General features: G+C 57.4%; 6 protein-coding genes across 6 annotated transcripts; 3 read left to right on the top strand and 3 right to left on the bottom strand.

The window, feature by feature from the left end:
* Positions 1-539: 539 nt before the first annotated feature.
* Positions 540-2,472, bottom strand: FA10DRAFT_298408 (Bet v1-like protein). Its single transcript, XM_025524593.1, has 5 exons — positions 1,860-2,472; positions 1,266-1,775; positions 976-1,200; positions 798-913; positions 540-738 (listed from the first exon to the last, which is right to left on the bottom strand). Exons 1-5 carry the CDS (start codon positions 2,032-2,034, stop codon positions 682-684), a joined length of 1,083 nt encoding a protein of 360 aa, XP_025380156.1. The 5' UTR covers positions 2,035-2,472; the 3' UTR covers positions 540-681.
* A 1,403-nt stretch (positions 2,473-3,875) lies between these two features.
* Positions 3,876-5,756, top strand: FA10DRAFT_263686 (hypothetical protein). Its single transcript, XM_025520325.1, has 2 exons — positions 3,876-4,315; positions 4,394-5,756. Exons 1-2 carry the CDS (start codon positions 3,945-3,947, stop codon positions 5,712-5,714), a joined length of 1,692 nt encoding a protein of 563 aa, XP_025380155.1. The 5' UTR covers positions 3,876-3,944; the 3' UTR covers positions 5,715-5,756.
* Positions 5,693-7,165, bottom strand: FA10DRAFT_263685 (mitochondrial carrier). Its single transcript, XM_025520324.1, has 3 exons — positions 6,256-7,165; positions 6,093-6,185; positions 5,693-6,028 (listed from the first exon to the last, which is right to left on the bottom strand). The coding sequence occupies exons 1-3, from the start codon at positions 7,144-7,146 to the stop codon at positions 5,804-5,806; spliced, it is 1,209 nt and encodes a 402-aa protein (XP_025380154.1). The 5' UTR covers positions 7,147-7,165; the 3' UTR covers positions 5,693-5,803.
* Positions 7,166-10,252: 3,087 nt separating this feature from the next.
* Positions 10,253-10,540, top strand: FA10DRAFT_218580 (hypothetical protein; the record flags this gene model as incomplete). Its single annotated transcript, XM_025518525.1, has 1 exon — positions 10,253-10,540. A coding segment is annotated over one exon (288 nt), but the record flags the coding sequence as incomplete, so codon positions are not given.
* A 1,387-nt stretch (positions 10,541-11,927) lies between these two features.
* On the bottom strand, positions 11,928-17,786 carry FA10DRAFT_263682 (hypothetical protein). Its single transcript, XM_025520323.1, has 2 exons — positions 16,596-17,786; positions 11,928-16,343 (listed from the first exon to the last, which is right to left on the bottom strand). Exons 1-2 carry the CDS (start codon positions 17,506-17,508, stop codon positions 12,118-12,120), a joined length of 5,139 nt encoding a protein of 1,712 aa, XP_025380152.1. The 5' UTR covers positions 17,509-17,786; the 3' UTR covers positions 11,928-12,117.
* Positions 17,787-18,802: 1,016 nt separating this feature from the next.
* On the top strand, positions 18,803-20,942 carry FA10DRAFT_236231 (glycoside hydrolase). The gene is made up of 3 exons (XM_025519066.1): positions 18,803-19,398; positions 19,468-19,843; positions 19,910-20,942. The coding sequence occupies exons 1-3, from the start codon at positions 18,874-18,876 to the stop codon at positions 20,746-20,748; spliced, it is 1,740 nt and encodes a 579-aa protein (XP_025380151.1). The 5' UTR covers positions 18,803-18,873; the 3' UTR covers positions 20,749-20,942.
* The last annotated feature ends 44 nt before the right edge of the window (positions 20,943-20,986 follow it).

Genomic DNA, 20,986 nt, shown 5'->3' with positions numbered 1-20,986 from the left:
GTCCACGACAGCTGTGAAGCGTAGACTCACCGCCGTAGTACTACGGAAGGCTCGAGCGATGGTCAGTATCAATTTACTCAATGACAGAAACGGAAGATCATGAAGCTACCCACATCTTTGGCCGACATCTTGGCGCTTTTTTCTTCTCTAGAGGGCAGCACTCGGGTGCTTTCGTGCTAGAGGGAGTAGGATTGGTTGGTGCGATGTCCAACGAAGAGAGGCGATCAGATCGTGAGGCGGAAATGGAAGTAGAGGGAGTCGAATGTGATGGTTAAGAGGATAGCTCTGACACCGCCTTAATTGTGGCGTCTCAACCTCTTCTCGGCCCTGTTCCTCCCTCCCCTGGGTTGAGAAGTCGGCATTCGTCGGCCACGTTTTCTAGGCCGGCGCCCAAATGAGGCGATTCGCATATAATATCAGTTCAGATAACATAAATATAAGACGGGTCATAAATCAATAGCAAAGAAGGTGAAGTTCTCGGCCCGGCCTCGTGAATCATAGCAGCAAATCGTGACTTTGAGGTCGACGCTTCATGTATTGAGAGCAGAAAGAGGCATCGGACTAGAGCATCAGGCAGAGTACAGAGGGATGGGTGAGAGCGCGAGAGAGCGAGCCAGTCCACGCCAGCGATCGCAATAGACGAAGAGAGAGACGGAGAGGCGGGGGAATGGGTATAAACAATCACCACCATGCACTCGACGACTCCGGTGGCGCCTCTTGGTCTCGGGGCTCGATGACCTTATCAGAGGAATCTTAGCCAGCAGCCAGAATGAGGGCAATAGCGTCTACGGACTCACAAATACAAATTCCTGACCGACACCTTTGGGAGCGACAGTAACGCCCAAGTGGCCATTGAGGTCTGAAAAGGTGACTGCGTGCGCACCTTCTCCTTCAGCCTTGGGCGGAACGATGCCTGGTGAAAGGGTAGTGAGCGGCGATGTATAAGTGGAAATCGCGATGTCAAAGCTAGCTCACCGTTCTGATACATGCGCTCGCGGTCTATGATGATGAGGTAGGAGCCAGGCTTCCTCACATGACACCGGAATTCGTTCCGCCGTGTATTTGCATCGTGGATCTGGAGCTGTTGCACAACGCAGACTTCGATGTCGAGAATGTAAGGTGGAAACCCGAAATTCTCCACGGCGCCACGGAGCCGGGCCGTGACTCGCGGCAGCTCAGACATGAGCACATTGCCAATGTCTGTGTGTGAAGAGCGTGTGAGAACCAAGGCAGTAAATGTGAAAAGCCGATGAATAGAGACTCACAGCGTGGGACGCTTTGTTGGAGATTAGTGTGGGCAACGTAGGTGACCTTTGTTGCCTGCTTTGCTTCGTCCCACTCGAGCCTGTAGCCGCCCATATGAATCCACGCTCGAACTTTGCCCTCCTGCGGCGGCACTTCTGGGTCGTTGACTGATCGGTAGACAATGTCGACTTTGGGTGTGTCAGGGTAGCACATCGGCAGTCTTGCACCCGCGTGGTCATAAAATCGCACCGTCTGCACGCCCGTAGCGTCTCGGGGTGAGTAGATGGGGCCGATGCCACGGATGACGAGGTAGAAATGGTGGTCATGTAGTGAATAGCGCTGGAGAATACCGGCCGAGGCGAACCGTGTATCAAACAGGTTTCGGTAGCTAAAGGTGTGGATGCAAGCGAGGAGCTCGATTGGTCGGGACTTCGGCACATACGTGGTCCCCTTGCTCATTGGCAGTTCCGACGCGGGAGCCCCGGGCCGCGCATATATCTTGATGTCAGTATCCTCCAATGTCCCGCGGCCTGTTGGCGCTTCGCTGTCAGTCATTTTGCTTCGACAGGGCCGCTCATTGAGCGCCCTTGGAGTAGGCGAACAAGTACACTCACTCTGCCATGTCGACTCATCTCGCGACAGGATCTCATTAAAGTCGCGATGAGAGTCTTCCGCCGTCTGCCAGTACGGATTGGCCAAGTACCCCGTGGGTGCAGGGCTGACTGGGACGTGGAAGGAATTTCTGGATGACTGCGGATCCCAGTCGCCCGAGAAGTGCTCCGGCTGCATCGTTTCGGTGGACCGAAGAGGATTTGGGAGAAATCCAGGAGCGTCTGCAAGAGCAGGCGCGGCCTCCGACAATGGCTTGAGCGATCCCGATCCCCGCGAACGAGGTGAGGAGGCTGGCCAAGGCGGACTGGCCGATGCAGACCCGAGAAAGGAAGTCACCTTGTCGTGATGCTACAGGGACGGCGCTGCCGATGTGCAGGTCGCCGTGTATATTGTAATGTAACAAACTTGCCCGGTTGGACAGTGGTGATGATGATGAATGTGGTCGTGGTATCCGTCTACCGCCGTCCAAGGGTGCCAGCTTGTTGGGGAGGCGAGCCAGCGTCGAAATTCAAGGGAGGTGATGCGATACACCTCTCTCTCTACTCTGTATTCCCCACCTTCCCTCGGTCTCACACTACCATCGTATGGAACCGAGCTTTGTCCCAGACTAGTGGCTGGAGCCTGCGACAATTTCTTCCATTGAAATTCAATGTTTCCGAAGGCATCCTAATCTCAACTTAGCTCTTCTCCCTTTTCGGGTTTGAATCCACACCTCCTCCACTTTGTGCAGCAGAAAGTCGCCTGACGCGAATGAGCCGGCAAGGCGTCGAGCGCATGACAGTGGGTGAATGCCCTAGCCTGCGTTGCCAGCCATCGGACCACTGCTGCATGTAACCAAGCAGGAACTTGTGCTTCCGCGCTTTGCTCTGCCTCTGCGTCTCGCCAGCTGGCCTTCAAGGCAGATCTTGCCCCGCCCGGCCGCTAAATTTAGACGTGACCTAGCTCTGCGGTCCTCGAAATCAATCTAGTGAGCAAGTTGCCCGAAGAGAATATTTTAGCCGTGCTCGGTCATCGTGAACCACCTCCAAAATAATCGTATTGCAGAAGCTAATTTGTCTGTGCAGTGGGAGCAGTGTAGTGGTAGAAGGGCGTGTAGTAGTGTAGTGGTAGAAGGACGTGTAGTAGTGTAGTAGTACGAGTAGTAGCAGTGTAGGAGTGTATCTCGAGCAATTGTGGGATGGTCTGGCTGGGTCGGCGAAGTCGCATGTTGCGTGTTTCAGTTGCTTTCAAACTTTTTGCCAAGCCGGAAGGAGGTGGATCCGGATTTTCCCTTCTCTTCAACGTGTACCCTTAATGTTTCTCAGCACCGCTAGCGCTCGACCGAACCTGCTTTGCACACTATACTCTTTTGTCAGCAAGAGAAAGAAAGCTTGTTTGTCATAATTCCCGAACATTGTGTACAATTCACACTCCTTCGCCGGTCCAGATCTCGGGTTTGCAATATCTCCGCTCGCCTGCCTGCTGCACGCATCGTCCAGAGGCTTGCTGAGCGGTGCATGAGGCTTTTCGGCGGGGTGAGGAAGAGGTGCAATCTAATGCGTGGAGCGACACGCTGCCGGTAGAAAGCGCAGGTCAAACGCTCCGGTCGTGAGCTCGTCTGCAAAAGCCAATCAATCAGTGGACATGATGAATCAATATATTCGAGGCAATAAAGTAGGGTTTTGCAGCACGTCTCATGTTCAAGAAGCTGAGTGCCGACACAAGCATGCAGGCCCGATGATAGTGACGCTTGGGGCGCTGTAGCGTCCCCGTAATATTCCCACGGGCTGCACCGATGTGAACGAAGAAATTGGCGTTGGTGAAACTGACGTTCCGAGGTCAATGTGAACAGTTGTGAATGGCCTAGACAAGCGAGGACCATCGCTGAAAGATATCCTCCGAAATTGCCTGCAATCATGTTCTTTTCCCGTGTCGGGCTAGGCTACCCGGTTCACAACTTGGCCGTGGAGGTGGCCCGGGCGCCAAAGAAGCTTATTCCTCCGGGCTCCCCAATCTCGGTCGCCCCACACTGTGAAGCTGTTACTATTTATTTTCGGTCCCATCAAGCTTCTCTTGACGCGAGCGGTATTGGTCAAACAACGGCAAATATGCCGGCTCGTCAACAGCCGCGGCGTAGTGCAGACGGGCGCGGCGACGCTCGCGTCGGATCGAAGACGGTGCGAAGCGGACTGCTGATTGCCGTGCTCGCCCTCGTGTTGGGTCCTTTCGTCGCTCGTGTCTCGTGGTTCCGTTTTCAGCTGACCTCGCCCGTTTCCCACTTCCCTGCTCATTGGGTGCGCCCGTCCACTGAAGTTGGTGGAGCGGCTCCAGTATGTGCGACTCTTTCGTCTGGCCTCGAGGGCCAAGAGAACCAGATTAGCTTCTGTGAGGATGCAGAGATGCTCCACGGTCCGGGTCTGGACGGCTGGGCGCTCCTCAGCTGCGACCCTGGTCGCGACCAATGGAACACGGTCATGGGGTGAGCAGCGGTCTCCTCTTACGTGCTTGCCAGGATGGTCATATGTGGGTAACTAAAAAATGTGTTCCTCTGTCGCAGGCCGCTGCAGAAACCAGAGGGTCGAGGCGCCTTGTGGATGTACGCCTACTCCGACGCAGTCTCTTCTACCTCAAAGGAACGCCAGTCAGGCACCAAGTTGATGAACGCGGTCAAGCCGTTACGTCTGTCTCTCGAAGGTCTGCCGAGTCCCTACGACTTTCATCCTTTGGGCGTTGCCGTCCATCCTATGAGCTCTGATGGCAACGGAGCAAAGGTAGCGAGACTCTTTGTCATCAACCACCAGCGAGCTCGGTCCACCATCGATGTGTTTGATCTTCTTAGCAGCCAAACGAGTAGAGAGGGAGAGAAAGGTGAGGATCAGTCAGGACGTTGGCGAGCCGTCTTTGTGCGCAGCCTGGTCGATCCCATCGCGACGCACACGCCCAACTCGCTCGTCGCGCTGTCGGCCAACGAGGTCCTCGTCACCCAGGACCACCTCTTTGCACTTCGCCCTCCTTCGAGTCTTGACGATCTGACAGCGACGTGGCGCCTCGCTGTGCCCCCCTTGTCCTTGCTTGCCCCTGCGATCGCACGCTACTGTGCCCAATTGGCACGCCTCGGCGCACCCCTCCTTGCGCGGATCGAGACGCTCCTTGGCCTACCCCTTGGCTGGGTCACTTATGTCAAGTTTGACGACGATGACGTCAACGGCAGGGCAGATTCACATCATCAGACCAAGATTATCGCGCGGTGGATCGCCTTTGCAAATGGCCTGGCACTAAGCCCAAACGGAAAGTTCCTCGCCGTGGCGTCGACGATGATGCCTGGCATCAAGCTGTACGAGTGGAATGAAGCAAAGCGCGAAGTGGTCCGGCTGGCGCACCGCATCAATACGCCCAACCTGAGCGACAACATCGCCTTTACAAAGGGCGCCAGTGGGATCCCCGGTGGCAATGACTTATTTGGAAACGCTGCGAGGCTCATCGGAGGTGGCGGCCCCAGCGGGCTGGAGCTTATGCGCTTCGCAAGAGACCCACACAACTATACGAAACGGGCCCATTCGTGGATCATTTCGATCTCGCCGACGCCGCCGAAGGACGACAGCAATGACGACGACGACTCGTACGTACCGGCAAATGCTCGGATGATACGGCAAAACGAAGGCTTCCACGTAAGCACCGTCTACCAGGGTCATGGACCCGTTCGGCGCGAGCAGGTGGCAGCCAGCTTGGACAGCGAGACCGAGGACGGACAGGATTGGATCGGGATCGCCTCGGCCACCTCTGCAGCCTACGATGGCAGCATCGGCGGGGGCACTCTGCTCGTTCCAGGGCTCTACTCCAAACCAGGCGTCATGGTGTGCGCAAATGTGGGATTGTAATGCTCTATCAAGTAAGATAATTGGTATGTTGTTACAAGTGATCACTTCTATGGAGCAGGGAGTAGTCCTTCCGTTTTGTTGTTGCTTGATCAAAGCGACGTCGAGTCACTCCTGATGGGCCCACCTCTTCTTTGAGCCAATCTACGGAGGAACCAGGACGTGTTCTCGTAGACGACGAATGTGACGCAGGTGCCTGGGATGATGCGGACCAGATTCGCCGACATGCCCTTGTAGAAGCCCCTGATGCCCTCATTCTTCCACGTCAGGCGGATGCAGGTGGGAATATTTGGGTACAGATGCATTGTGGCGTGATTCTGCAGCGAGTGATCAGCACCGGACATCGCATACAGAGTTGGTCGTCGGAAAAAAAAGGCTCACCTGGATGCGAGATCGAATCACTTGATAGGGGTACGTTATCCCGATGGCCGCCAGCTTGGCGACACCGGAAATGACAATGTATTCCGAGTTGTCCTGGAGCAGATCGGGCATTAGAGGATGCTGCAAGCCATACGCATGCCGACTGGAAGAGGGAGCCACTCACCAGCTTCACCGCCTCGTCGGCCGTCGTTTCTATTCTCTCGCCCCTCTCCCAGGCTTTTCGCCTCGCAACGGCCATGCGCCAGCGTTTGAGCTCTTCGTAGCATACGAATTGGATGGCACCGTTGCTGACACCAAAGAGAGCCAAGCCTGCACCCTTGTACATGCCCCGTATACCCTCGTACCGCCAGATCTGTCGCAGGCCGTCATACAGACCCCGATAGCTGGCCGCCGCCTGGCCCTGGGGAGCAGCAACGACGGATACAGAAGTCGAAGTCTTGGCCTGAGCCTGGACATTGGCCATGGCGATGGCCTGACCAGATCTCGAGGTGGTGAACATGCGGGTTTTGACAACCCAGATCGGGTTGGTCATCAGGGCCGTTATAGCGCCAGACTCGCTCGCAGCCAAGAGATGTTGCCCGGGCGAGAGCTTTCTGCCGCCTTCCGCATCGGTCATGTGCTCCTTGATCATGGTGTACCACAGAAAGTAGAGACCCCAGCTAGCCGAGTTGCCCACGACGTTTGGACTTAGGCCGCGGTAGAGCCCTGTCCAACCATCGCGCCGCACAATGGCTCGCAAGGCAGAGACCATATCCCGCGCCACATCGCCACCGGTAGCCAGGCGACCTAATCGGGCGAGACGGGACGATGGAGAGTATCTTCTGTTGGAAGCAGAGGTGTCCACCTGAAATTGTACTTTGATGAGGTCCAACGGGTTCATGCATACTGTCGCCACCGCCCCAGCTACGATGCCCGAGAATGCGTGGTCCAAGGCCGGTGTTGGCAGATAGTGAGGCGTTGGCGGATCTGTTTTCGGAGACTCTGACATCTTCTCTACCGATGCCGGCGCTGATGATGATGACGGCGCCGACGGCGGAGAGGACGACGAATTCATCGTGACCTTCTTCGTAGCCTCTTTCCTTCCTGTTCAGAAGGTTGCGGGAAATTAAAGATGCAGGCATCTGTTGCGCCCTCATTCACGTGATCTGACTCATCATCAAGCTCCATCTCCCCATTGAATCATTGGCGAGGGCAGCTGACCGGCGGCTTGCCTCTGGGGTATGGTTCTCATGTTGCCTTGCGCCACTTGCTGGAGACTACAGGAGAGATGAGATTGGGAAGCCTGAGCATCAAGTGCGAATCGGAAGTGCGCGTCTCTCTTTGTTCATATCGCCTGCTCAAAGTCCGAAGGGAATGCTTTTTCGAGCTATTCTTCCCTCTGCTTTCTTGTAACGAAAACAATGAAGTACGCCATCGGTCATCGGACAGGAGACAGACAATACGACGCAAAGACACACGCCCGTTCTTTGAACGTCGGACAACAGAATAGCGTTCTGTGCGCGGTACGTTTTCGCAGGAGCGCACGGTCCCAGACGTGCCCACCGTTTCTTTTGCTTTATTTGGGTGAAGCGTGCGAATGCTTGGACGCCACCACTTCTCTACCTTTGTATCGCTTTCGTCAGCCCCTCCAGCTCGACACCTGCTTTCTCTTTGTAGCCTATCGATCTAAGCGTCACAAGTCGATCAGGTATGCGCCGGAGCGAGACGGACTGATCTTCTAGTCAGCAGGTTAGAAAGCAGCGGTCGCGCGCGATTTTTTTGATTTTTTTTTTCTCTTCTTTGCTGCCTGACTGCCTTGAAGGCGAGAAAAATTTTGCTACATGGCCAGTGCGGTGACGGCCCGTGCAGCCTTTCCCCTCTCCCACCAAGAAAGACTTACTTCGTCCTCTGGATCACGCCTCGCGCTGACGTTGGCAAACGGAGGCCCTCTCGCGGTGCCAGAATCAGCATCCACACAATCGCGAGTGCTGCTCATTAGTCACAAGGAGACAACCCATACACTGCGTCGGGCCAGCCAAAGGAAAACGACATCGCCCGGGTCCCACACTTGCAGCCCGCCACCTTCTTACTTCCTCTTTGGCCCCTTCTCAGACTTCCCTCGCCATTCTCCATCCTTTTCATCTCGTCTGTCGACGCATCTGCACTGAGAAGCGGGCTCCGACAGCGATCCATCATCGGCTGTAAAGCGGTCCAAAGCATCCAGGTCCCTCCTGAGAGACAAGGCACGACATCCATCCGTTGACAAGACCGGCCATCCGCCCCTGATTGGCTCTCTCGACGACGGCGTGCGAGACCCCTACCTGAGCTTGGTTCGATTGTTTCGTCAAGGAACATGGGAAGCCGCCTACCTCCGATCTTGCAACCGCCATCGTCCAGCAGCGGCGCGCAATTTCCATCTCCCAAGCTGGGAAACACCTCAGCGGGCGCTGCTGCTGCCGTGGGATCCTCTTCGACGTTTGCGCCAGGCAACGCGTCTCCCCTGGGGTCGCCTCGGACGAGCCTGTCCCATCATCTGCCAGGCCACATGTCGCCCTATCGAGACTCGGCCGCGCGTTTCTCGGCCGCGCACCACGGCACCGGCCTGGCCGTGGGAAGCCCGCGAAGCAGTGCCCTGGCACGCGACGCTGCCTCCTCACTGCACTATCCCACGTCTGCTTCGCGCCCTGCCTCCCCCTCTCCCGACGACGGTAACGGCGACGAAATGGGCGTCAACGTGCCCGGAGCCAGCCAAGACGATCAAGAGCGAGACGGAGCCCAAGAGACGCGTTCGTCGCGTAAGCGTAGGAGAGTCAAGGAGGAGCCTCGTGGCGATGGTGAGTCTCCTTGCTCTGTCTAAACCGGTTCAGAAGGGGAGCAGTGACGATGGCGGCGACCATCCATCGCGTACGTAGCGATCCAGGTGTAACATTGCCTCTTCCTCCTTGAGTCCTGCTCTTGGAGAAGGACGGATGCATGGACCACCTTGGCTGGTGCACGCGTTGGTCCATGCGCTATGATGACCGTCGCCTATAGTGTCGCACGAGCCATACATGCAGGATAGCTGCTGACCTTCTGTCCCAACAGCTGCCACTCTGTCGGCATCGGTATCGACGAGGCTCCAGGATGAGCATCGCCCGAGCTCGCCATCACGCCTGGGTGACGTGTACGCGTCGTCGACACCGCGTCGCAGCGACATTCGCGACCAGCCATTCCATCCACGAGGATCGCCCTCGTCGGCCACTTGGAAACCGACGCGTGAGGGCTCTCCTTGGTACACCGAGCCGTCCCGCAGCTCGCCTTTTGCTTCGAGTGCTGCTCGGGACTTCTCTGGCGACCAGGATCAGGCCGCCGGTGGCAGTCAGGGTCACGAGAACAGTGGCGGACTCGCCGCCATGCTACTCGCCGCCGAATCACAGGAGCGAGGCGGCAATCGGGACAGTCCAAGCCGCAGTGGTCGTGACACTCCCCGAGGATCAATCACTTTCCAGCCTCCCGAACGATTCCCGTCGCCTGGCACCTTCTATCAGACTCACGGCCCCATGACTGGTGAGTTTTGGTCTCGAGCATCTCTCTCTCATTCTCTATCGGTATATTGACGAAGTGCTCTCGCAGCGAATCCGCCACATTCACCTGCGTTCAGCCGTACTTTCCGTCTAGGCGACGGTAGCCAGGGCGAGCCGCCTGCGCCTGCTCCCTATGGTGTCGCTGCCTACGGAAACAATCAGGCTTCTTCGTCAAACACACGCACCACAGGCGGATCATGGAGTCACGGCACCCCAGTCTCGAGCTCGCGCGCATCGGGACCCTACGGCGACTTTGCTGGCGCATCTGGGTCGGACATGCACGAAGCCGCGGCGGCAGCAGCAGCAGCGGCCACTGCAGCAGCAGCAGCCGGCCAATCTCATGCAGGCTACAATGCAAGTTTCCCACCGCCCGCTCCTTTTGACCCCTATCAATGGACCCAGCAGTACTCGGGCGGCGGCTCGGCTTCGGCTCAGTCTTCGTCGCTCCCATCCAACGCTCCCCCACCGCTGCCCGCAACGGAGGCGCCTAAGCGCAGCAACAGTAGAGCAAAGAAGCCCCCTGGATCAAAGGCAGCTCAAGCCGCCGCTGCTGCCGCTGCCGCCTTGGGCGAATACACCGAGAGCGATGCCGGTGGCCCCAAGCTTCACAAGTGCGCGGATTGCAGCAAGACTTTTAGCCGTCGCTCCGACCTTGCCCGCCACAAGCGCATCCACACGGGCGAGCGACCCTACCCTTGCGATTTCCCCGGCTGTGGAAAGAGCTTCATCCAGCGCTCCGCCTTGACGGTCCACTCTCGTGTCCATTCGGGCGAGCGTCCCCACCAGTGCGAGTTCGCCGGGTGTGGAAAAAGTTTCAGCGACTCCTCGTCGTTGGCACGTCATCGGAGGACTCATTCTGGACGGCGGCCATATGTCTGCGGCCACCCACGGTGTGGGAAGATGTTTACGAGGCGGACGACTCTCAACCGTCACGCTAAATGCCATCAGCCTGGCTACGTCAAACCAAAGGGCAAGAGCAGCAAGCGAACCAAAAATGAGAACGGTCAAGAGGAGGGCGACGACGAGGACGAAGAGTCGGACGAAGACGACGAAGACGAGGACGAAGATGAAGAGGACGACGAAGATGAGGACGATGAAGACGGTGAGGACGACGAGGAGGCGGTCGGAGAGCATGACATTGCACCGCAGGATGAGGGTCAGCGTCAAAGTCGTAAACGGGGTAGAAAGAGCTCGAGCTCGGCTGGTATCCCTCCTCCTGCACCCGCTCCAGCATCATCCACAGCCCGCAATCGGGGCGGAAGGAGAGGCGGCGGTCGTCAATCTGCTCGTCAGCAACTGCAGCAGCAGCAGCAACAGCAGCAATACGATGATGTAGCAACCCGCAACCGGTCAAAGTCAGACGCAGAGGCTGCTCTTACGCTAGCGCAGGCCGCACTTCTCGCCCAGGGAGGAAACATGAAAGACGAAAGCCGAGAGCAAGGCGAGGAAAGCGAACCGATGGTAGACCCCTCTTTAGAAGGGCTCTCCTACCAGACGCAGTTTGGGAACGGTGGCGAGGCAACCGCCTCTTCATCCTCTGACATGACGTCTCCTGCCAAGGTCCTGGCTGGTCTCGCCGGACTTCAGCAATCTTCGTCATCGACATCGCTGGATCCCTCATCCTCTTCCTCTCCTGCTCATGCGCAGTCACACGCGGCAGCCGCTGCTGCCGCTGCCGAGCAGGCAGCCATCATGGGCCTATCGGGTCTCTCGACCTCTGGCGGCCCACCCAGCCGGCCCCTCAACACATCTGCAGCGCCCGCCGACATCTCTAGACTCGACGGCCTGTCGAGTGCCGCGATTTCCGCCCTCTCTCAACACCAGAACGGGCTACCTCCGACTTCATCCTCGACTTCCGGCGGTGGCGGGGGCCACCACTCGCACTTGAGCTTGGATCAGGCCCAGCTCCTCCTGGACGCCGCCACCTCATCCTCTTCCACTGCCGCTTCAACCGCAACCACTTCTCAGCAGCCGGCTGTCTCTCATCCGGGCGGCCTCGTCAGTCCATCCCCATTTGATTCTTTGGCTCCCAAGTGATCCCCGCTTTCGAAACCTTCTAAAACCCCCTCTTCAAAACTAGATTGAGCTCCCTCTGCTTCTACCTTCTTTCTTGGTTGTATATTGAAATCTCTCTCTCTCTCTCTCCTCTCTCTCTTTGTGTCTCTCCCGCTTCTACGATCTCAATGTCTCCACTCAGGGAGGAAGGGGGGGGGGATATTTCTGGTAACAGTAGTAGCATTCTCTGGCGGTAGCGAGGAAAAGGAAGGCTCATGAGACATCATCCATCGTCTTTCGCTCGAACATTGTGTGCATTGAGAACATTGCCAGTATGGTACTTCAATTGTGAGAGAGGATGAGCGAAAACGATGAACCCAAAGAAGAAAGAAAAGAGAAAAGCATCACATGAAAGAAAAATTTGAGAGGACCATGGGGCCTTCTTTTAGGTGTCATCAAAGCAAGAGGGAGACTCGTCAAAGAGCAGCTCAAATGTCGCCTGCCTCTTGTCTCGACATGTCTTCGTGCTCTTCCCTCAGCATCTCGTCAAATGCAGCACTGGGATCCGGTGTCGAGTTTGCATCGTCGCCCGGCAGGCCCAAGGGTCGAGGCGGGCTGATTCTCCTTGCCCCTGTATTCCGTGCCGCAGCGGTACCACCACGGGCATCGGACATCGACCTCCGCTGAGCCTCTGCGAGATCGGCTGCCTCTCGTTCGGCTGCCGTGCGTGGTGCTGCGCTTTGACCGGCAGTAGTCGCTGCGCCACCAGCCGCCGCTGCCGCCTCTTGGGGACGCCTCCTCCTTCGCCGCCTCGGAAGCGTGATAAATTTCGGCATCGGCCTCCTTTCGAGGTCCAACGAGACATTGGTGCTGGCCTGAAAAGCCTCGATCCAGTCCACGACGTGCCGGTCGCTCTTGGTTTGCAGCAGAAACTGCTCGCCCTCTGCGCGGACACGGACGACGTGCCGACGCTTGAGATAGTCTGCCGCAAGGCCTGATTCGGCCCCTTGGAGTGTATAATTTCGGATCAGACCTGCCTTGGGCGGCTGGAGTGATGACGAAGATGGAGAGGAAGTAGACGGGTGGTGGACGAGAGAGCTCGTCAGATTCGACACCGCGCCGACGGCTGCGGTGAGGCCGTGGTGAGTGTTTGACGGTGGAGCTGTGCCGTTGGTGCTTGACGAAGGAGCAGGTGCCGCCGCGGGTGCGGACCCATCCTCGTTCATGGGCTCCTTGTGAACATGCACGCCATCCATAATTCCCCAGGCACCCTTTGCAGCCAAGGAATCACCGGACAGATCCGACTTGTATACCCTCAAACTCGTTCCGTGAAGGACGAAATAGAGTCTTCGCCAGCTCCGATCCTTGGCCTGGATTCCCGGTGCGCTGAATTCCATCTTACGCGGCAGGTAACCTTCGATGTGAACAGAGCAGTTGTAGATCGGCAACTTCTCCTTACCCTCTTCCTCACGAGGATAGATCATCTGAGTCCCCTCGGGCCGGCGATGGATGATTGAATAAGGCGGAGGAGCAGCGCCGACCTCAAACATCGACCTTCTCCTTCGTGGCAAGCCCCCTGGGCTCTGTGGCGGAATGAGCAGGGCCGAATCGCTCGCGTCGGGAGCAAGCTCCCTGTGTGCAACTTTGGCACTGTGCGGAGCAACGAGGGCGGGAGTCGATTGCTGCTCATGCTGCCGCTTCTCGACCTCACGAGCGGTGGCGCTGAGATCGATGAGAGAGCGCGACTGCTGCTGGTAGAGGCCCGGTCGAGCCGATGGTGAGCTTCGCATACTTCCACCTGGCGCAGGCAAAGGCGACAAGATCCTTTTCTCTGCATCTTGGCTGGAAAGTGAAGTCGAGGGACGTTGGGTTTTCGTCCTGACGTCGGGCAATCCGGACGGAGGGGCCACGCCGTTTGCCTGTGCAGCCGGTTGCGGGACGGGTGACTTTGCTCTATCCTTGCCACTGAATTTCATGGGCACGATGGGCGGCAGCTGGGGAATCTCGCGATTCGGAGTCGGCATGGGAATCGACCTGAATGAGCGCGTGCTCGCCGAGGATGGAGCGCGATGGCGGGAGATGATCGACGGTGAAGGTGGGGGCATGTCACCATTCGTGGCAGATGCAGCCCCATTCGCAAGGCGGGGAGCAACCGGATGGATGTTAAAGTAGGAGCTTTCCCCTCCTGTATCACTTCTGGCCACCGCCGCGGCCGTCGCCTCGGAAGACGAGCCCACCTTGGGCGTTTGGCCGCCTCGCGGTGTGGCTGTGAATCTAGTGCTAGCCATCGGGCCTGCTCGGGGCGTCACTGTAGGCAACGGTGATTCGAATGGGGTGGATGCGCCAAACTGTGTCCAGGAGTCCTTGCCAATCGCTTGGCCGTGAAAACCCTGGTCGGGCGTGGCGGTAGAAGTGTTTCCAAACTGTGGGGTCGGTGGCAACTGGATGCCTTCAGGTTTCAGAGATCTACTGATGCCGGCATCCGATGGTCCCTCGGCAGAGGTAGCAGGGGTGGTACTCGCATCAGCCGATGAACGCGACGACCTCGCCCGATGATGATCAAGGCCCCTTGAGGGACGGCGTTCATGCGTCGGCATCGAGCCAGGCATCGAGCCGTCGAGGTCATCTTCGCTTCCAGACAAAAAACTGTCGTAATCTTCGTCGGTTGCTGTGTCGGTCTCGACTTCTTCTTCGTCCCGAGACTCGGCCTCGTCGCCGGTACCTTCTTCGCTCGTGTAGTCTTCGCCACCACCGGCAGATGCCGGCCCATTGACATCATCTCGCCTTTCGTTGTTGTCGCCTCCATCGCCCCCCGCGCCCCCTGCACCTCCCATCCCTCCTACGCCTGACCCTGCCTCGACGCGCATCGAGTTGAGTCTGGGGAGATGGGAAAGACGTGAGCTTCTGGCCGACCTGTTCCTCGAGGCCCCGCTGTTCGCTCCTCCTGCTGTGCCACCGTTGTCACCGCTTGCATCTGTGGCGCCCTGCTCCTGCTGGTGCAGCTGTTGCGTGATCGGTGCCCCTAGTGTCATCGTCGAGGAGGCCTGGGCTCGGTCAATGGCATCTTGCTCCTCGTCGATGCCCATGCTGGAACCTCTCCTCATTGCTACGGAGTCGCTCTGCCTCATCTTGCCCTTAGAGTGGTCTACTTCTGCTCCCTGCTCGAGACCGAGTGCAGAGCGCGAAGCTGCGCGAGGGGAGGACGGCGGTGACGGGCGTGCTGTAGCCGCTTGCAAGGTAGAGTCCTGGCCTAGGCGCGATGAGGAAGGACCGGGCGCCAACGGAGAGCGCTCCTCACCCAAGGGACCCACATCGGGAGACAGTAGCTGCATCGTCGCGTGTGGGGCGCCTTGAGGTAGTCGCTGGAAGCTGCTGGTAGGAGCAAAGAGACCTGCAGGCGAACTTGGCACTTCTGACGACGAGGGAGGGTCGACGGGCAAGGGCTGCTGTCGCCGTACGGGCGAGGCGGTAAAAGAAGTGGTGCTGCCTTGATTTGGACCAGCCTGGATCGAAAAGAAGGACGTGGCAGCCGAGACGAGGCTGACCGGGCGCGAGTTGGCGCTGTTGACGCTGCGGACGCTCGAGTAGGGCGGAGGATCGGGACGGCCTTCGTCGAGGGCGCTCGAGTGGGGCGCGCCAAAGGCGGACGCGAACACCTGCGACGCCGCCTCCCTGCTGGGCTGTTCCTCTTCGTTTGGCCAGGAAGACGAGCCGCGGGCTTCGCGGCTGTACGTAGTCGATGGCCGCTGGCTGCTTGGAAGGTCTTTGCCGTTGGAAAAGGAATGCCGATTGGGGCCGACACCGCCGAAAGTCTTGAGCATGAAGCTCTTTGCAATCAGAGTAGCCTCTGAGAGGCGCCTTGGCGACTTGATCTCTTCCTCGCCAGCGTCACCCGTCGTGATTTGCAAGTTCTCGCGAGATCTTGAAAAGAGCGAGGCCAGACTCGATCGGCGCATGCCCCCTTCCTTTGCAGAGATCGCTGGACGAAGCAGGGAGAAGGAGACGCGGGTTGAAGAGCGCGGCTCGGCCATAGGCATCAAAGGGTCGGGGCGCCGGGATGCCATAGTCGTCATCGTCTCCAGGTGACTGCCGTCGTTCAGCCCCTTTGATCCACGCCGCACATCGAGACTCATCCTTGCTCCACGCTCTCGATGACCAGGTGCGCGGAGGGCGTCGGTCGAAGCCGCGGCCATATGCCTCAGTGACGGACCCCCCGCCGAATCACAATCAGAGGCGTGTATCCGGCTCGCGCGACCCGGCAAGAGCGTGTTGTCGGTCCGCTCGGTTTCTTCGACGTGCTCGGAACGAATCGAGTCGAGGGAGGGGCGACTAGAGACGATGCGAGAGCAATTTGTGTCAGTGGGATCGCAAGGCGATGAAGGGTGCTCCTGTCTTTGCTGCAACAATCTGGAGTTCTCGCCGCCTTGACTGCCTTCGCCTGCGTGGAGGGGAGAGATATGCGAAGAGCAAATTTCCTGATCCGGTCGGCCCGTGCTGGTCCCACCGAGGCTGGCCTTTTGTTGCACCTCGTCACAGGAAGTGAACACCGCCTCGCCGCTCGATTGTGGTGCGGAGGAAAGTGCGTAGTCGTTGCTGCAATTCAACGAAGGATCGGCCGCGCTGACGTCTAGATTCGGGCTCGGGCTCCTGCAAATTGTGGAACGACGCTCCTCTTTCGCATTCGCCAATTTCTGAAAGGGAGGGGGGATTTTGTCTTGGTTTTTTTTTTTTCTATTGTCAGCTAAACCTGCCCACACGATGGGGTGAAGGGCGAGCAAATCCGAACAAAGCGCGCGCGTCCGAAAAAATAAAACCACCTCATTTGCAGGGCCTGCCGCTTGCAAGCAAACGGCTTCAAAGGGTTAAAGGGTTCATCGACAAGAGAACAAAAATCGGCCGGTCTTCCGACAAAGCCACAAGAAGGCCGGACTGACGTAAAAGCGGCGCCGGGGGGAGGGTTACTCACAATTGTCAATGGGAGAGGGTTCCGGTGTCTGCAAAGTGGTGTGAGAAGGACCCTCTGCGCTCTGCTGCTGCTGGCCTTGCCTGATGCTGGTTGGCTCCTCATTTAATTGCAAACCCGACGATTCAGGCTCCGACGACGAGCAAGGAGACGCGTTGGCCAATGCCAGGCGTGGTTTAAGCATGATTGTGTTGCCGACCGGAGCAGCGGCTCCGGAAATGACTGTTCTAGGTGCTAATATGGTAGCTGCTTGTGCTAATGGAGGTGTTGTTGCTGTTGTCTTCACTGTTGGCATAGCTTCGGCATTGTTGGCAAGTGCTGGGGAAGGAGCTGATGATGCATTGTGAGAAGAAGAGGAAGAGACTGCGCTCAGAGAGAGTTGAGAGACGCTGAAGCGGCGAAGCTTCGCTCTAGCCTGCGCCGCCTTGGCTCGCCCCAGAGACCCCAGCCCCGCCGTTGAAGGCAGCGAATTTTCGTCTTCCAACCTAGCACTGGTCCGAGCGGGTCCGCTTCCTTCGCTTGCAGATAGGCCTCGTCTTCGTCCCAGGTCCAGAGACCGCGCCGAACGTGATCTGTCTTGGTATTGCGGCGGCGGAACAAAGTCTGCTGGCGACAAGGGCGGTAGGCTTTCGTCGCCCGGCAGCTTGCTGACGCCTGGCTTTTGCGTCTTGTTGAGGTGGGAGACGGTTCTCAGGAGCTGCGATCGCTCTCGGTCGGCGGTCACAGCAGCTTGCACAGTTCTCCGGCCCCATCGGCTGTTGCGCTCTTCGGACCTTTGCCTGACGGAGTCCGTGGAGGAACTCCTTCCTCTTTCGCCGGCCCTTCTCTCTTCGCCGGGAACGGCGTTGCTACCGCTTGTCTTGCGATAGAGACCTGCGCCAAATGCCCCCGTCGATGGCGTCATCGCCGTCGTCATGTCGTTACGTCCGTAGGTTTAGTGGTAGTCGTGCGCTTCATGCGACCTGAGAAGTTATCGTCAAAGGCAGTGGTGATGGCGATGATGCAAGCGAAGCCTCAAGTAAGGGTCTTTTCGAGAAAAAAAAAATCCCGATAAATGATCAAGGCAAGCGTTTGTCGTCTGATCTGATGCTGTCTCCACACGAGGCGTTGCTTCAGAGAAAGAGCAGGCAATCTCCAGCCTCGAGCTGAAACTTTTCTCAAAAAAAAGAGCTCCTCACGACGACGAGAACCCAGCAATTGGGAGTAAATATGTCGTCAGTCAACATATACAAGCCGTAGGTTCGATGACTAGCGCGCTTGAAAGCACCGCGGCTTTGGTCCTTCTGAGATAGCCCTTTTTTCGCGACAGCTCTGCGAAAGGAAAGTCGGTCTCTCACTACTACTACTACTCTAGCTATCTTGGGCCTTCGCACCCTTTCCCCGGATGTGGAGTAGCTTCCCAGGACCCTACCTGCACAGCCCGACGTGTGATTCGATCGAGTGCAAAATATCCAAAATCCGAAAAATATTCTCCCTCATCGAAAGGCGCATGGGCATCAATCATCCGCTGCCGAAAGCTCGCACGTGGGGTGTTGCTGCTATGGGATGCACTCTCTGCAGCATATGTCTGTGATTCAAGATCAGCTTCAGTTCGGGTTTTGATCTCGGATACATAGAGCGGCAACTTGCACCCAATCACACACTTCATTTGAGGTAAGGGCAGTATTGCCTTAGCGGTCTAAAAGGGGATCTGAGCACTACAAGAGCTAGACTGTACAAGCCATCGTATGCATACATGGGAAAGGAGGTAGCCTACATCCGAGAAGGAGAAGGCCGCGGCCATTTTCGAAGCTTCCTTTACCCCTGTCTTGCTTTTGTGCTAGCTTCTTTTAAATCTTTAGCTCGCATGGAAATTGGTCCCTCTCTGATCTCCCTCATTCACATCAATATATTGACAGGACATCCGCACGGATGTTCCGCACCGCTAACCTTGCCTAAATGAGCGATCCACCCACCTGGACGGTGAGACGTGGGGTAAGGTCGTCGACTGGAGCAGGGCTCGAAGGAGACCTCGCTTGCAATGGCAGGGGGCGGGAAGAGCATAGTCTGACTAAAATTAGAGCTAGGGAAGCTTGAGAACAAAGGAAAAGAAGTAAACGCCACGGCCGGCCAGACTTTCTTCGTGCTCGTTCGCTCACATACACATGCGCGCTGTCATGCAATGATACATGCGCACAAACCCCGCCACAGCATCTCTCGTCTATAAAGGCCTCTGGTCTTGTTTCGTTTTACCTCAACCCCCTTTCGCTTTTCCCCTTCTCTTCCGCATTTCTGATTTGCCATGAGAGCTGCCTTCGTTGCAGTCATTGCGGCCGCTCTGGCCACCTCCAGCGTCGAGGCGATGCCCGCCGTCCGTACCTACCGTGGCGAGAGCAGGTACAAGGCCGTGCACATGGAGCCTCAAGAGGTTCCCCCTTTTCCCAACCCTAAGGACGATCCTGAATTCTACAGCCACCGCTACACAGAGGACTACGTCTCTCAGGGCTACATTTCTCCCCGACCCGAATGGGCACAGAGGTCGTTCGACTGGCTCGGGTCGCTGGCCTCAAAGGTGGGCATCAACATGGCCACTCTCGCCAAGATCTCTTCGCCATACTTTTCGGGAAGGCCCGTCTTTGAGTACACGACGACGAGCACCTTCAAGTTCAGCGGCTTCGAGGACGACGACTTTGCAGGCGTCGGCGAGGGCAAGTCGCGAAGCTACTTGGGCGAGAATGGCACCATTAAGTTCTTGCCCAACCTGCCCGAGGACTCGGGCTTCGACTACAAGAACGACAAGGTCCGTGGTGTCAACATTGGCAATTGGGTAGGTCTTGTTTTTTTGCCAACGATGAAACAAAAAGAAATCGCTCTGACAGTGGCCTGCCCTGGACAGCTTCTCTTCGAGCTCTGGATGGACAGCCAGCTGTCGTCCGCGCTCAACAATCACGCCATCAATGCACCTCACGCCAACCCCATCGTCGATGAATGGACAGCTGGCCTGTACAGCGACTACAACTGGGCCGAGCACGTCCTGACAAAGCACTTTGACACATGGATCACCGAGCAGGACTTCATCGACATCAAGAATGCAGGCCTCAACCATGTCCGCATTCCCTTCCCCTACTGGTCATTTGCTGAGGCAAAGGGCAAGAGCGCGCCGTACCTTACCCTGAACCGCTTTGACAAGCTCATTGAAGCGTGCGGCTGGGCCAAGACGCACGGCCTCAAGGTGTGGGTCGACCTTCACGGTGTCCCAGGATCGCAAAACGGTTAGTGCACCTTCTTGCCTTTTCTCGCACATCTCTGCCATGGTCGTGCTGAATCCATTTACGCAGGTTACGACAACTCTGGCCATGCTGGCGCGATTCACTGGCCAAACAACCCTTCGTACTATTCCCAAACGCAGTACGCATACACCCGTCTCGTCACGCTCTTCTCCCAGCCCGAGTGGCAGGGCACCGTCACAGCGGTGGAGGCTGTCAACGAGCCCCTGGCCACCAACAGTCAGGGTGTCAAGGATCTGATTCAAAAGTACTACCCTTGGGCCCGGAACGAGGCGGCTAAGCCCGGCGGACAGGGCGACTACACCTCGCTGCTCATGGTGATGCACGACGCCTTCCTTGGCCTCAAGTACTGGGAGGGCTTCTTCTCCGAGCGGGCCTCCCATCGCGTCCTTCTCGACACGCACCCCTACTACGTGTACGGTGATGCCGAGAAGAAGAAGAAGGACTCGGCTCGTCTTCGTGAGGTCTGCGCAAAGGAAAGCCAGTTCACCCGATCCCAGGGCTACTATCCGACCATCGCTGGCGAGATTGGCGTGAATGGGCCCAATGGCGACCGCGCCTCGGACCGCGACCTTGCCAAAGGTCCCGTTCACTTCCCTTCGGGTCCTGACTACCCTTACAGCGTCAAGTACATGGCTTTCATGGCGCGCAACTTCCGGACGCAGCAGTACGTCTACGAAAAGGCCTCGGGCTGGATGGTGTGGGCGTGGAAGAACCGCAATGCTCGCGACTGGTCGTACCAGACTGGTCTTCAGTACGGCTGGATCCCCAGCAACCTCGACGACAAGCCCTATGGGGATGATCCTTGCGATGGCTACCGCCTCCAGGACGCCACTGTCAGCCTCGACTCCACCGAGGTCGAGATCTACGGCGAGGAGGATTACTACTGATGAGCTTCCTTTTATGAAATCGCTTTGACCAATTTTCCCATACTATCTATCCCCTCCAAACCTTTCTTTGCCCTAGCCTGGCATGTTGATCTTCTCAGTGCCTGCCTGTACGAAGTCCTTACGACAAAGTTACGATCTATATTTACTTGTAGGACCTCTTTGCTCTTGAAATAATGCCTTGGACGATGCCGAAGTTTGTCATTTTTGATAGGTCTGTCACGAGTCCCTTCAGTCCGTG

Source organism: Acaromyces ingoldii, assembly GCF_003144295.1.
Source record: "Acaromyces ingoldii strain MCA 4198 unplaced genomic scaffold FA10scaffold_1, whole genome shotgun sequence".
NCBI lineage: Eukaryota > Fungi > Basidiomycota > Exobasidiomycetes > Exobasidiales > Cryptobasidiaceae > Acaromyces > Acaromyces ingoldii.
The sequence above is the reverse complement of the archived record's forward strand: the minus strand, read 5'-3'. Positions and strand labels throughout refer to the sequence as shown.